General features: G+C 41.7%; 2 protein-coding genes across 4 annotated transcripts in view; one reads left to right on the plus strand and one right to left on the minus strand.

The window, feature by feature from the left end:
• The window catches only part of LOC115055286 (phosphofurin acidic cluster sorting protein 2-like), a 38,697-nt gene extending 29,858 nt beyond the window's left edge, over positions 1-8,839 (plus strand). The window contains exons 11-25 of one of the 2 annotated variants that reach the window (XM_029520985.1): positions 467-550; positions 1,192-1,319; positions 1,465-1,597; positions 1,681-1,785; positions 1,955-2,061; positions 2,915-3,069; positions 3,169-3,279; positions 4,367-4,469; positions 5,115-5,147; positions 6,312-6,354; positions 6,444-6,486; positions 6,681-6,819; positions 6,941-7,164; positions 7,708-7,821; positions 8,010-8,839. In XM_029520985.1, coding sequence (XP_029376845.1) covers positions 467-550; positions 1,192-1,319; positions 1,465-1,597; positions 1,681-1,785; positions 1,955-2,061; positions 2,915-3,069; positions 3,169-3,279; positions 4,367-4,469; positions 5,115-5,147; positions 6,312-6,354; positions 6,444-6,486; positions 6,681-6,819; positions 6,941-7,164; positions 7,708-7,821; positions 8,010-8,125 — 1,638 coding nt within the window. In that variant the 3' untranslated portion in view covers positions 8,126-8,839. The remainder of the gene's footprint in view (positions 1-466; positions 551-1,191; positions 1,320-1,464; positions 1,598-1,680; positions 1,786-1,954; positions 2,062-2,914; positions 3,070-3,168; positions 3,280-4,366; positions 4,470-5,114; positions 5,148-6,311; positions 6,355-6,443; positions 6,487-6,680; positions 6,820-6,940; positions 7,165-7,707; positions 7,822-8,009) is intronic. The other variant, XM_029520986.1, reaches the window with a different exon arrangement.
• A 1,967-nt stretch (positions 8,840-10,806) lies between these two features.
• mrpl2 (mitochondrial ribosomal protein L2) lies at positions 10,807-12,989 on the minus strand. 2 transcript variants are annotated; one of them, XM_029520987.1, is made up of 8 exons: positions 12,907-12,989; positions 12,537-12,620; positions 12,272-12,440; positions 11,862-12,003; positions 11,663-11,778; positions 11,457-11,567; positions 11,247-11,320; positions 10,807-11,168 (listed from the first exon to the last, which is right to left on the minus strand). In XM_029520987.1, exons 2-8 carry the CDS (start codon positions 12,606-12,608, stop codon positions 10,959-10,961), a joined length of 894 nt encoding a protein of 297 aa, XP_029376847.1. In that variant the 5' UTR covers positions 12,609-12,620; positions 12,907-12,989; the 3' UTR covers positions 10,807-10,958. The 2 variants fall into 2 exon arrangements, with proteins under 2 accessions (XP_029376847.1, XP_029376848.1); XM_029520988.1 differs by having other exon boundaries at positions 12,537-12,617; positions 12,907-12,962.
• Positions 12,990-13,737: the final 748 nt, after the last annotated feature.

Raw genomic sequence — 13,737 nt, forward strand, 5'->3', positions numbered from 1 at the left:
TTTATAAATATCTGGGAATCCATTTTAGCCCGTAATAAAACCGCCTGGAGCATTCCGGCTGCTATAGCCATCCATTTCGCTCAATAAATGTCTCCAGTTGAACTTCATAAATGTCTTAAAGGCAAAATGGAAAGTCTTTGATCTAATATTGAAATGAATTAAACTAGATGTTACAAAATGCACTCAAACACATTGAGTCACATAGATTTTACAGCACAGATGTGTCAGTAATGCTTTCTGTACTGGTGCACAGCTGTAGTGAAATTTATTGAAGCTCTTAGAGATATTTACACTCACCACCTCTGTCACTGTCACCGAGCTTGGCTACAGATCCTTAGAATGGTCAATCTTGACATGAGTAGCTTCCATATGGAGCTAGGTGATTGTGATTTTGTCATTTCTATTAACACAAACAACTGACCTCCTTAGTTAAAATGTTCTTATGTGTGTTGTGATTACCCGGCAGATTGGAGAGTTTCTGATGGTGGACAGATGTAAAGTGCAAGGGGCCCGCTATCAAGATGACACCACCACAGATACAACTGTCGGGGTACTTTGTTTTTTTGTTTTTGTTTTTTTTTTTCGTGGTTGTTCTTGTTGTTCTTTTGTTTTTATCCCCCTCCACTAAACTTGTCCACTTGAGTGCCCTACCTTCCTATGGGATTTCCAAGAAAAAGCAGAGGGAAGGGAGTATGCAAGGGCAAGCATACAAACAGGATGGTTATCTATTATAGATCAGTAGAGCAAACAAGACAGCCCGGTTCTGGATAAGTCTGAACTGATGAGAAATGAAAGAGACGTGTTTGTGTTATTTGTTGTGTTTGTGCTGTCAGGTCAGTCTAACCTTGTTCATCTAACCCCGGCCTCCCTCTGAGCAGCTGGCAGCTGGCTCGTCTCAATGCGCCACTGACCCAGTTCAAACTGAATATCTGAGCTGCAAGATCACATCATTATCTCCAAACTCAACACCTCAGATCCCTCCCTGCTTCAACTCCTTCAACTCTTCCCCATAAAGCTCTGGCTGCAGATGCACCACACATGAAAACACAGAAAGAGTATAAGATGTCCCTGATGTAAAAGGAACAAAGAAAGAAAAACACTAGTGTTGATGGAATGGACATGACAGCGTCTGTGTCGTATGATAAACACCTGGATTATACTGCTCACCCTCTTACATTCCTTTTGGTTCAGGAGCCAGAGATTGATGACCACGGGCCAGGGTTCGGGGAGGTGAGCAACTGGGATGTCAACACTGAACGGGTGACCAGCACTGTTGGCAAACTCTGCAAGACGGAGTCCCAAAACCACATGTCTCCCAGGTAAACCAATACTCACTACATCTGAAAGTGTCAACACAAAGTATGTTCAGCTGTCATGTGTTAGCAGGAAATGTTTTGTTAACTTCTGAGTCTGTCTGCTCAGCTCTGTCGTGTATTTTGAGCTCCTTTTCATGTCTCGTCCTAGTAAAGTGGAAAACAAGATGCAGAGGCGTCCTCGCAGCACATCCATGAAAGACAGACAGAACTCCAAGGCCCAGAGCGACAGGACCAGCAGCATGGAGAGCGAGTGCTCCCCAGACTCACGACTAATAGCACAAGTAAACGACGCAGAGCTGTGAGATCAGACTGCACATCTGAACTTGTGTCAGTCTCAGACTCTTTGCTTCTCACTTTTTCAAAGGTTCCCAGGAAGTCTGTGTATGACCAACTCAACCAGATCCTCATCTCTGATGAACGCCTACCAGAGAGCATCATCCTGATCAACACCATGGAATGGCAAGGACAGGTGTGCACTTTTCATAACACGTCAGTCATAAAGCCCCTTACCTTCATTTCTTCATGTACAAGGCACACACACTTTTTCATGCAGCATTGTGCTCTCCTTCCGTTCCAATCAACCCTGCCTCTTGTATGTCCATGAACTCACCGTGCCCCTCTTGTGTGTTTCTGTGCAGTATGTAGCAGAGTTGCTTCATGAACAGGCCCAGCCCATTGTGTCCACCTGCTCTGCTGCCGATGTTCAGGCTGCCTTCAACACCATCGTAACTCGCATCCAGAGATTGTGAGTCCCATGCATTACAAACATACATACGCACAGGGACACGCACTGTTCAGTGACACAAGTCATACAAGAAAGTGTGATCTTGCTGCTTGTTATCTCAGGGTAGTCCTGGCGAACTATGTATGTTTGTGTTGGCCTGCCGCCAAATAATTCTTGGACGCCATCACTCACGCTGCTGAAGTGCGTTCTGTCTGTGAACCTATTCTATTAAAACGTTTCTGTTTTCTCATGTAAAACTGGGGTTCACCCTTCTTCTCTCTTCCTTGGATCCATCTGTTCAGCTTCTCCTTCTCCTCAGGAAGTCGTGTCAGTGGGAGACAAGGCTCCCTCAGTCTGATTCTCTGCTTCTGTTAAACCTATTTTCTCTTTAATCCCCCTGAACTACAACTTTTCAACTCTTTCCACATCTGCTCCTAAGTCAACCTGTTCTCTCCAGCTGGGAGCATGTCGTATAAAGCCACACACATTTCTGATGTCAATGTGCTCGCTTAGTGCTGCCGACGCCTTAACTGGCAGCTGTGTTTCCCCTCAAATGTTGTCCCTGAGTGATAACAGAACTTTCTAAAGCTGCGTATATTACGGTCTCATTCTGCTATTGGACAACCTTTCATTCCTCAAATCCTGAAGCATTTGGATCCAAAGTCCTTAAAACTGTTGTGGTATTTGGTTTAACTTGAGGAAACATGCAGATGCTTGCAAATAGCCAGTATTAAAAATTATAGCAATCTCCAGAATCTTGCTCTCAAAATAAGTAAGACTGATTTTAAAGCTGTTATGGTACGAGTCTTTCATGATTTACTTTGTCACTTTTAGAGTTATTATTATTATTAATTCACTTTTTAAAACCCCACAGCTGTAACTGCAATGCACAGACCCCACCGACAATGAAGGTGGCAGTGGCAGGCGACCAGAGTTACCTCAGCACCATCCTGAGGTTCTTTGTGGAGCAGCTGGCCAACAAGACACCTGACTGGCTCAGTTACATACGCTTTCTGGTGATCCCCATAGGTATGTCACGCAGGATTAGTGCAAACCTGATAGGAAATCCAGCCTTAAGTGCTCCATATATTCAGTGTTGCTGTATATGTTAACATTCGCTCTGCGTAGGTTCTCATCCTCTGGCAAAGTATGTGGCTTCCTTTGACAGCAAGTTCAACAGCATCTTTATGGACACAGCATGGAGGGAGCTGTTCTGCAGGACAGAACGGCCCGCCTCAGGTAGAGTGCATAACGCTGATGTCTGCCTGCAAAGTAAATCTGTGTTTCTAATGTTCAACCAACTTGAAAGAGAAAGAAATGGGGTCGGAGTATGGGTCAGGGGCTGATGGATGGGAAAAAGTACTTTCTTTGAAATGCAAACGGCTGCTTCAGTCTGCTTTAAAGTAACAAATAGATGTGATGGCCCCTCTTCTTCACCCTGCTGCATATTTACTCCAGAATTTTTCCACATTTAACGATACTTAAACCAAATATATTTCTTGTTCAGTATACGTCACTATAAGAAAATAGATCGAGCTGTGCTATTTTTACTTTCTTTTTATCTATTTTGGTTTCAGTGTTGAGCTTTACCATCGTTTGCCATAAAAAATAAAATAAAATTTAATACCAAAGTTAATCGTAGTAACTGAAATGAGCACATTTACATTATTAATCTGCTTATTTTGATATTATTGTGTTTAATGAAAGTTTTAGTTTTTTGTTTTTTTTTTTCTGGAAGGGTTAGGGTTAGAATTGATTTTACACCCTTTCATACAATTATTGGCTCACACACATATCCATGTCTAAGCCTCTATTCACATCCGTTTCCTCAATTCTCACTTGTTCTGCCCAAAAAATCCTGCTAATCTTCACCCATCCTCACCCTGTTAATGAATGAATTTATGTGAGAAAAATTAATCTATGACCTTCCTACATTTATTCATCAGTAATTCTTATATCCTTTACTTTTCCTGTCAGCCTCATACAAAAGCCAATGTTTGGATTGAAGGGGCTGTAACTGCTTTCTTAAAAAAAAAAAGAGTATTAGTGTAAACTGCAGAGAGGGAATAGGTCAGAATAAATTGACATAAAAAATATCCACATTTCTGTGTGGCACACAATTAATCTTGTATTGGGTACGGCTGACTTCAACCACCTTTTATTGCTTTTCCACTCTACATCCGTCTCCTTAATCCTGTGAAACGTAAATGATGAATGCGCGGTCTCCTAGAGATCTACTGTATGTGAAAATTAGTATTTGCATCAGTTTTCTTCCAGCTCGTTAGTCAGACATGTTGTTAACAGTCTGTCTCCGTTGCCCCTGCAGATAACATAGATGTAGCAGGACGAGTTGTTCAGTATCTGGCTGGAGCCAACGTGTCCCATCAGTTCCCCATCTCGGAAGCCATGCTCACGTACAAACAGAAGAGGTAAAGGAACTTTGATCATTCGAGCCTGAACAAACTCACAGACTGCACGTGTTTTTTTTCTGTTTGCATGTATGTTTCGTGTGCTCTGTGCATGTACTGATGTCAATGTTCATTTATTTTCTCTTATTACACATTAAAGCTTAGAAGAAATATGACTAGAGCTAATCAGCCCATCATTTAGACTTTGAGTGAATATCAGCTACACTGCATGAAGAAGACATTTGAATGTATATGCATGCAAGCACATAAAATAAACACACACAAGTTGTTTTCACTGAATCGTATCTTTTCATTAAGACATAAATGAATCCAGCAGATGCACGTTCAGGTCCATTTAAGGTCAACAAAATAATTTATGGTTGATTATATTGAATTTAATAAGGCAGAGCTTCAGTTTTCAGATCGGCAGATCACTTTTGAAGGCCTGACCAAGTATCAGAGCGTCTTCTCACAAACACAGACGCACTTGGTGGAGAATCCATAACATTTCTGTGTGCATTTGCTTGTGTTTTTGTGAGATTTGACCAAACCCTTCCCCTCTTTGTAGCAGTGGCTTCCTACTGGTCCGAAGGTACAAAATACAATACGCAGTTTTAACAGTGTTGCATTCCTTCTTTCCCCTTTCCCCTTTGATTTGCATTCAAGGAAAAGGAGTTTGTATTTTGATTTTTACATCAGGTATCTAATTTGACTCGTTTTGTTTTGACCTCTTTACTCTCTCTCCTCCATTTGGTTTGACCTCCTTGCTGTGTCTAACATTTCCCTTTCCACACTCAATACTTGGATCACTTATCACTTTGCACTCTGTCCTAACTTGTGTCTTTGGTTTGCTGTGTCTTTGTTTCTTACTCTGTCCTCTGTGTTGGTGCTGTGAAAATTGCCTAACAACCTTGGAGACAATTCAAATAATTGAAGTAGAATGTCTTTTTGAGTCATTCAGCTATGTCAGCGTCATAATAAATGAATGAATAGAATGAAACACAAAAGAACAGGCAAAGTGATTTTTTTAACTATCACTATTTTCTTTAGTGGTGGTAGTGCTGCGCAAAATCCTCCCTTTGCGCAGTGAAATACAATGATGCAATATAGCACTGATGGCTAAGGTGCTAAGATTGCAGAGGACTGTTCTTTTTCTGCACTGGAGTGAGCCAGCAGCCTTTCTCAAACTCCTGGTGTTTGCTGTGTGTGCTGTGCATTTTTCAGCATGATGGGAAGTTTGGGAGAGAATGACTGACTATGTTAGGAGCTGCAGTCGTAGCTGACATATTCTGAAAAATGACACTTTCTCACTGTCACTCAGTTTATTTTTATGCCTTTGTGTTGTTAGCAGCCAGAGTGTTTTCAGGGTGTTGATCCATCTGTCTGTCCTGTTGGTGCTGATATTTTGGTAATCCCATGATGGCGTTTCTCTATCACACTTTGGCACAAACTTTCAAACATTAACTGGTTGGTTTTTTATGGAAACGGTCAAAGGTTATAACCTCACAAAACTTAACTTAAGATCACCAGGACTCAAAAATGTGCCGGTTGGATTTTGTTGGTTAGTGGCCACTGTAACACTTAGTGATGTGATGTGTCAGATAAAGAAGCAGTACAGTTTCTGTAAAAGCCATGTTTGAAATTAGCTCTTTTACCTGAAACAGACCCATCTTCTTTTGGTTGTAAGGAGCAGTCCTCATTCATTTCATTTTAATGTGACCCTAATATGGCCCCATTCCACCCAGGCCAGTCATGTGCCATAGCCATCCTCCTTCCAGGACCATTGAATGTTTGCATCTTTTTGTTGAAGCGTTTAAGTCCAGACTCTGGTCTCACTCAGCCTCTTTTTTTCTCTCTTCACAGTCCTGATGAGGACTCCTGTCAGAAATTTGTGCCATTTATTGGGGTAAGATTTTATTTTTGATACGCAAAAGTATTGCTGGTTTATTCTGTGTTAAATTTGTTTGACAATAAAACCTTTTTTTATTAATGCAGGTTGTGAAAGTTGGAATTGTTGAGCAAAGTCTCTCAACCTCAGGTAAGAAGGGCATTTTGACTGGTTAGGATATTCAGAATTACATTTCTTTTTTCTGTGTTAGATGGACTTGATGCCAATTTAAATCATTGACAGTTGTTGTTTTTGCAACACACTCTAAAGTAACATCTGTGCTTGCAGTGTTTAATTTCATGATAAAATCTTGTGCATGAGATTGTTTCTCTGTAAATTTGCAGTGGACTCAGATGATGCGATGATGGGCAACACAAGCATCCTGTCCTCCCCGACGCCCCCATCGGCTGGTCCGTATGGGAAGGAGATTGGGGGCACTCCCCCACAGTCTCCCTCCGTGTCCACCGCCCTCTCTGGAGCAGGGTACGGCAAGATTCATGCCACTGTCTCACTTCAGCTTTTTGTGACTACTCTGTTTTATCCTCAAGGTGATGAACAGAAAAACAAGCTTCTCTGTAGTGTGACTGTTTTTGTTTCTTTTTAGTTCTCCGTGTTCTGGCAACGAGGTGATGGGGCTCCAGGTGGATTACTGGACGTGGCAAGGCCCAGAGAAGAAGAAAGAGGGCGAGAAGAGAGATGTGGGGCTGAAGAACACCCTGAAGAGTAATTTCCGTTCACTTCAAGTCAGCCGTCTCCCCTGTGGAGGGGAACTCACTCCTCCGCCGAGCATGGCCATGACTGTTGTTACCAAGGAGAAGAACAAGAAAGGTACGCTTACAAAATATGACTCATGTGCAAGTGCAAAGATTGTACCTAGGAATTGGCTGGTCATAGAAGGAACATTTTTTATATTTAGCTGGATTACATTTGTTGATTTCTTTTCACTTTAATGTCTAAATAATGTTTAAAAGAAAAAAAAAAAAAAACTTCACGCTCCTCTAAAATCTAACCCTAACCCTCTAAAATCCGTCAGAGTGCACAGGGATAAAAACAATAAAATAAAATCAGTTGGCAGTTTGTTGTAGCGGCAGCTTATGTAGCTTCACTCAGCCCCCGCAGGCTGCAGGCCCAGGTAAATTCACTTCCTCCTCACCCTCACAGAGGTCATTTTTCTTCATCCAAATTTGTGACCTTCATCATTCAGACGTCACACAATCCCGTCTGAAACGACATGATTGCTCGCACATGCTGCAGTACTTCACAGGAACAGTAAACAGACTTTGATGTGTAAAAGTCAGCAGAGCTTGCCTTTATGTTCCAATGAAGTTGTGAACAAAATGACTCACTCTCGCTCGCCACCTTCCTTTGCAGTGATTTTTCTTAGCAAGAAGCCCAAGGAGAAAGAGCTGGACTCTAAGAGCCAGGTGATCGATGGTATCAGCAGGTTGATCTGCACGGCGAAGCACCAGCACACGATGCTGAGAGGTGAGTTCACACAGCCCCACAGCTGAAGCTGCACTGCCACCTGGTGCCGATGCCTCCGCTCTGCTGCTTAAATATTGTACGATCTCCTCTTAAACAGCTCTCAGCGCACGTTCTCGAGCTGAAGTTTGCGCTCATTGTGTTTTTCATTCATTCGATCATTTCTCTCCGATTCCTTTTTCTGTCCGTAGTCACGATCGATGGAGTGGAGTGGAATGATGTGAAGTTTTTCCAGCTTGCTGCCCAGTGGCCAACACATGTCAAGCACTTCCCGGTGGGAATATTTGGTTACACTAAGCCTGTGTGACAGCAGCCACCATCAGCTCAACCACCACCAGACTCTCTGCTGCACTTGTCACCCCGAGAGGCTACAGCAAATTAGAGGAAAAGCCGACAGAACCCCAGCAGTAATAGTTTTCCTGTGGAAATCTTACTGACTCACAGCCTTGTTCAATACACAAGCTTCATGTTGTCAATTTGATGTTTTTGGTGTTGCTGTTGTTGGGTGTTGTTGTTTTGTTTTTTGTTTTTTTTACACACTACAGAAAGAACAAGTACTATTTTGTAAGATTTGTGCTACCGCCTCGGAGGTATTTTGAGGTTTTTGACAATTTGCCACATTTCGATAATGGCAGCTGTGTTTGCACTTTGTTTTTGTTAACATTTTATTATTTCTGTGAAATCCTACATTTATTGTTACTCTATAGACAATGGAGGAGTGTGGTGGTGATGTGCAGTGGCGTGTGTGAGACTGAGACCGTGTTTGTGTTTGTTGTCGACAGTTGGAATATTGCTGTGAATCTAGATGGAATCCTTCTAACTCAGTGCTCAGTTTTCTTACTCGTCCCTTTACTTTCTCAAAAAGGTCATTTTTTTATAGAGAAGAACGTGAAGTTCTTTCTGCCTCGTTGCTTTTGAGCACACCATGAACTGAAAGCAAACTTTTGGAGAGGAGAAAAAAAAAAAAAAAACATTTTAAGCAAGGTATTTTTGAAGGTAGCTATGATGAATGTAGCTAAGACACGTTTGTAAGTGCTGAAGAACATTTGGACCGTACAGAGAAGCAGGTTTATGTGACACACAAAACAACGTCAACCCCCAGCAGCTGAATGCCAAATTTAGTTCTCCGTGTGTGAACTGTCTTTATTGTTTCAAGGTCCTGAAGAGTTTTTCAGCTTCCAGCTGCTGTACTACCTGATGTGTCGTGATGGGGCTTTCTTCATTTCGGGATAAGCAGCGTTTATTTGGAAAACATTGCCACCCCATTTTCAGATGGATGTGACGTCTCACAGACCTGCAATAATAAGCAAATACTGGATTGCTCCAGTCTGCAGTGATGTGCCAAAGTCAAGTTTGTCTTACAGTCCAAACACAAGAGCTCTTGGCTTGGCCAGACTTCATACTATGTTATACTTAAACTAATATACATGTAATGTATGTGGTGGTCCCTGTGGAGATCAGTATGAAGATTACTGAGTCGATTTTTGTGAACAAGATAGAATTAATGGATTTAGGGTTCCACATTTGGCCAATTGTAAACACATTAAGCTTATACAAGATGTGCGCACATCCGAACCAAGCAGTTACCGTTGTGTCCTTTTATACAGCTTCACTGTGGCTGGACATGCAACTAGTCCCGAACCTCCAACATGCTGATGAGTTGTGTTATGGCTAAAATTTTGAAATGAGTTGATCTAACTTGAAACATGCTTTGACCGTCATGTCAAGCCCAATGCAAGTATTAAACAGCTTTTGAAACATGATCAAAAGTAAACGGAGTCTAGCCAGATGTCCAAGTCACTGCCTGTGTGTGTGTGTGTGTGTGTGTGTGTGTCTGTGTGTGTGTAGGTGTGCTCTATGTTTGATGGTACTCTGAATAGTGTTACGTGGAATTTTTGCAAGAGGAAACCTTTGGACAAAGGGCCTTCTGTATGAGTTTGTTGTTGCTTTTTATAAAGTGAAGACTTACAAGCTTTGATAGGCTGGCTTTTTTAGTATTGTATATAAATATACACAAGATGTACTATTGTGAATTTCAGTCCCCCTCCAACGAAAAAATCCACTACATTGAAAGCACAAATAGCTTACCTTTATTTCTTGACATAAATACCAAATATATTTACAGATCTCATACCTAACACTGTTAGATATGGTATTTCTCATGCATTTCCCTCACTATGTAATGCACTTTCATGTGGTTTTATACACATTTTAACTCCAATTTGGGACACACTTTGGTTTTGAGGTGAAGTGTTAGAGGTGATATATTTGAAATGTTAACCACTACCTATACTAAAGAAGGCCGCTTTTTTTTTTTTTTTTTGGGTAAGATTTTGAAAATGACCCCTTTCCATGAGGTCGTTTATGTTGGCGGGTTGGGACGCCCTCTGAAAACACCTTGACCATCTGTTTCTCAATGTTTTGACTGCGTCTACACTCGAGTTTTCTTGTCTCCTGCTTTTTGAAGGATTCACCATCTTCTCTTAGTCAGGAGACCAACTAACAACCTTTGTAAACTCGGGCTGTGAAGTTTTCGCCAGTGCAGCATTGTTTGAGGGACTTTGTCATGTCACTTAGCCCTTTTAAACAGTAAATGGGGATAATGACAAATGGATTTCAATGTATTTAACCTCAAGTGTTTTGGTTTTGTTTTGTTTTGTTTTTTTTTGCCCTTAATCTAGAGGTAGCATGGGGGTGTTTCACCAGGCTGGATCAATGAGCAGGCATGCCTACTTTGTCACCATAATTTAAAACTCTGGTTTCAGTGTTATTGTTCATCTGTGGTCAAACTATGATTACAACATGCCATCTCATTGCTCCTGTTACTTGAAATGCCACCCAGTGTCTTTGCACAAACCCTATTTTAAATGACATGACAGTATTTTTAAATTTACCACTAAAAGAAAAATATGGGTTACTCTGCATGTTTTACTATAGATGTAAATATGTTTTGGATTTTATATTGTTTTTGTTTCTTTCCATGCTCTCACAAGCAGTTGTGTTTAATAAAATTTTTAATCTTCTGTACAAACAGTATGACTTTATTTAGATTTTCTGAGCTTTGCAAAGCCCAAAATAATATTACAAGGTTATAATCAACAGACAACAAGCTCCAGTTCCGAGCTCAGACTCCTGTTGTGTCATTTAGCAGCGATTGAGGGCAGGTTGACGTAACTCTTCATGGCAGGCAGCGGTTTAATCTTGCGTCCCGCCCAGCCTCCCTTCCTCTGCCACAGGCCACTCGAGGGCCGAACGCCAAACCAGCGATTACGACCAGCCTTGCCAATGATCTCTTTGTTGTGGTCAATGTTGGATACACGTCCCACCGTTACCACGCAAGTCTCCAGTACCTGGAAAAGATGGCAGTATTTAGTGTAGAGCCAGATACAGTTTTGACAGCCAGTGATCCTAAACCCAGATGAGCTCACCTGAACCTGCTGCTTTGAAGGAAGCTGAACGATGGCGGTTCCGTTGACTTTGCGAAGTAAAACACCACTCGTGCCTGAAAATAAAAAAGTTATATCTATTTAATAATTAAAGGACAAAGTTAAATGTTCGTCATCCCTGAAGATGACCATTAGCTTCAGTTAGATGAGAGCGTATTAAACACAAACCTACTCAAAAAAATAGAAGCTTACCTGCAGCACGAATGTACTCTGAGCCCTTCCCTGGTTGTATCTCCAGGTTGTTCACCAATGTCCCCACAGGAAGAGCTCCCAGGGGGTAGGCGTCACCTTCATTGGCTAAGACTGCAAAGTTAAACAAAAGGACATCGTTTTCTGTTACAGACACCAACATCATCAGCATCTTTATCATCTCCAGGTTTTAGAGCTGGATCGACTACCTGCCATACGTCCAATAACGCCAGATGTTTTAATGATGTCTCCGGCCTGCATGTTTTCTGTGGCAATGATCCATCTTTTACGGTTGCCTCCAGCTATCAGGGCAATGTCTGCAGACCTGTAAAGGCAATCCACATTCTGAGAACCAGCTGCATGGCCACAATCTTTGTGTGTAAACTAGAGTCCAATGTGTGATCTAACCTGCAGGGGTCGTATCGCACTTCCACAACCTTCTCATCAAAGGGTTGGCTCTCTCTGCCTGGCTCATAGCGCAATCTCTGAAAGTCTATCCAACGATACCTGCGTTTATGGCCACCACCGATACCGTGTGTCCGTATCCTTCCTGCAGAGCACAAAAAAAGATGCAAACCTCTCACCATTTCAGCATCAGGGGAGCCAAAAGAAATACCACAGCAGACACCTGACTGAAGATTTAGCTGGAAACCCCAGGAGAAATCATGTGATCATCATATTTTTATCATTAATTAATCTACCAAATCTTTATTTGACTAGTTGAACACTGAAGACCAGAGAATTGTTTTGTAAACCTTAAATGTATACATTTTACCACCGATATGACTCCACTCATTCTCTTCTGCCACACTCTGTACCTGAGTGATCTCGGCCTCCTGTCTTTTTCATTCCTATTGGCCTGGTGGTGTATTTCTCCCTCTGCTTCCAAAACGTCCTGTTCTGCTCCAGGGGGCTTGTGGTGAGGAAGCCTCTGCACTGACCCACTATGGTGGGGACCTGAGCTCCCAGCTTAGACTGTGCAGCCGCCTGTCGACACAAAAACACACGGGGTTTGTTTGTTTGTTGTGATTATTCAGTTCTCAGGTGTGATTGACGGAGAGGGGACTCTTTTTTTTTTTTTACCTGTGAAGAGAGCAGAGCAGGCTGAGAGACAGTCAGCTGGCGGAGAGCTCGAGTTAAACAGGACAGCGCCATCACACCGTCCTCCTGTCAGGGTTAGAACAGAGACAGGCTCACTGCGGCTGCCATCGGCTGTACTGTATCCGATCCAAGGTTTATATAGTCTCCTCTTCAACAAAATAACACCCCAGTCACATTTCTGTCTCAGCTCAGCATGTAACAGCAGCGTGAGCTACAGCTAGCTTAGCCTGCGTTTACCAAGCCCGGTTAATTTGGCTAAATACGCTCCCGATTGTTTTCTTTTTTTAAAATGAACAAAGCATAACTGTCCCACCGGAGCTGTAACTGGGTATAAGAATAACACCAAACCAACCTCTATGCTCGACTTATTTCATCCAAAGTTTCTGGTTGGCGTCCTTCACAGCCCTGCACGGGAAGTCGCACGCTGATGACGTGTTCAGTTTTTCCCCACGTGAGGCATTCACGGTTTTCTCCTCTGTTTACCTCAGACGAAGTAAAGAAGTGAACATGTGGTTTATTAATAATGCTGCCGTAACAGGAGTTCATTATAAGAAACGTTACAGCTGAACTGACCTCTATTCGCCCACCATCAGTGTGATTATAATATTTTTTTTACTATGTTGTGTCCAGTTTCTTAGGTTGGAAACGGTTTCTTTCACGTTTAGCCGGCAGATACTAAAGTAATGGTTAAATACAGCAGTAACACTTTCACCTTGAAAGACACACACAACTTTGTTTGTATTCAGTTCATACAGTTTGTCTTTGTCATTATTTGGTGACTCTCTATTGCCGCTTTGGGTTTAATTAATCCAAATATAGACAGACTTTATTGACTCTATAAAATCTCCAGAGTCGGTTATCAGAATTTGTTTGGGGTTGGTTTGTTTGTTTTTTTGATAAATCTACTTTTTTAAAAAACACTAATAAAAAGTAATAATTAAAGGATAATTATAACCAAGTAACGACAGAGAAATAAACTTTTCTTTAAGTACTGCTGTACAGTGGAGGTTAATAATGTATATATACAATGTGCGGAATTATAATAGGATTAAAATCGTAAACCATATCAAATGTTGGTGTTCAGCACAAGTTAACCACCAGATGGCACAAGTTCTTTGGTATTTCTCTGCTCGTCCGTTTCCCTTTCAAACTAAAAACTAACCATATATTTCACTCAACGACG

The sequence above is a fragment of the Echeneis naucrates genome, chromosome 15 (genome assembly GCF_900963305.1).
Source record: "Echeneis naucrates chromosome 15, fEcheNa1.1, whole genome shotgun sequence".
In the NCBI taxonomy this organism is placed as follows: Eukaryota; Metazoa; Chordata; class Actinopteri; order Carangiformes; family Echeneidae; genus Echeneis; species Echeneis naucrates.

Bases quoted from the DNA above. Each gene is read 5' to 3' on its own strand.
- mrpl2 (XM_029520987.1), bottom strand. From the start codon at position 12,608: ATGGCGCTGTCCTGTTTAACTCGAGCTCTCCGCCAGCTGACTGTCTCT. The intron at 11,779-11,861 runs GTTAGATCACAC...TTGCCTTTACAG, and splicing joins GTGCGATACGACCCCTGCAG to GTCTGCAGACATTGCCCTGA. The intron at 11,321-11,456 runs GTAAGCTTCTAT...TTTTATTTTCAG, and splicing joins AGAGTACATTCGTGCTGCAG to GCACGAGTGGTGTTTTACTT.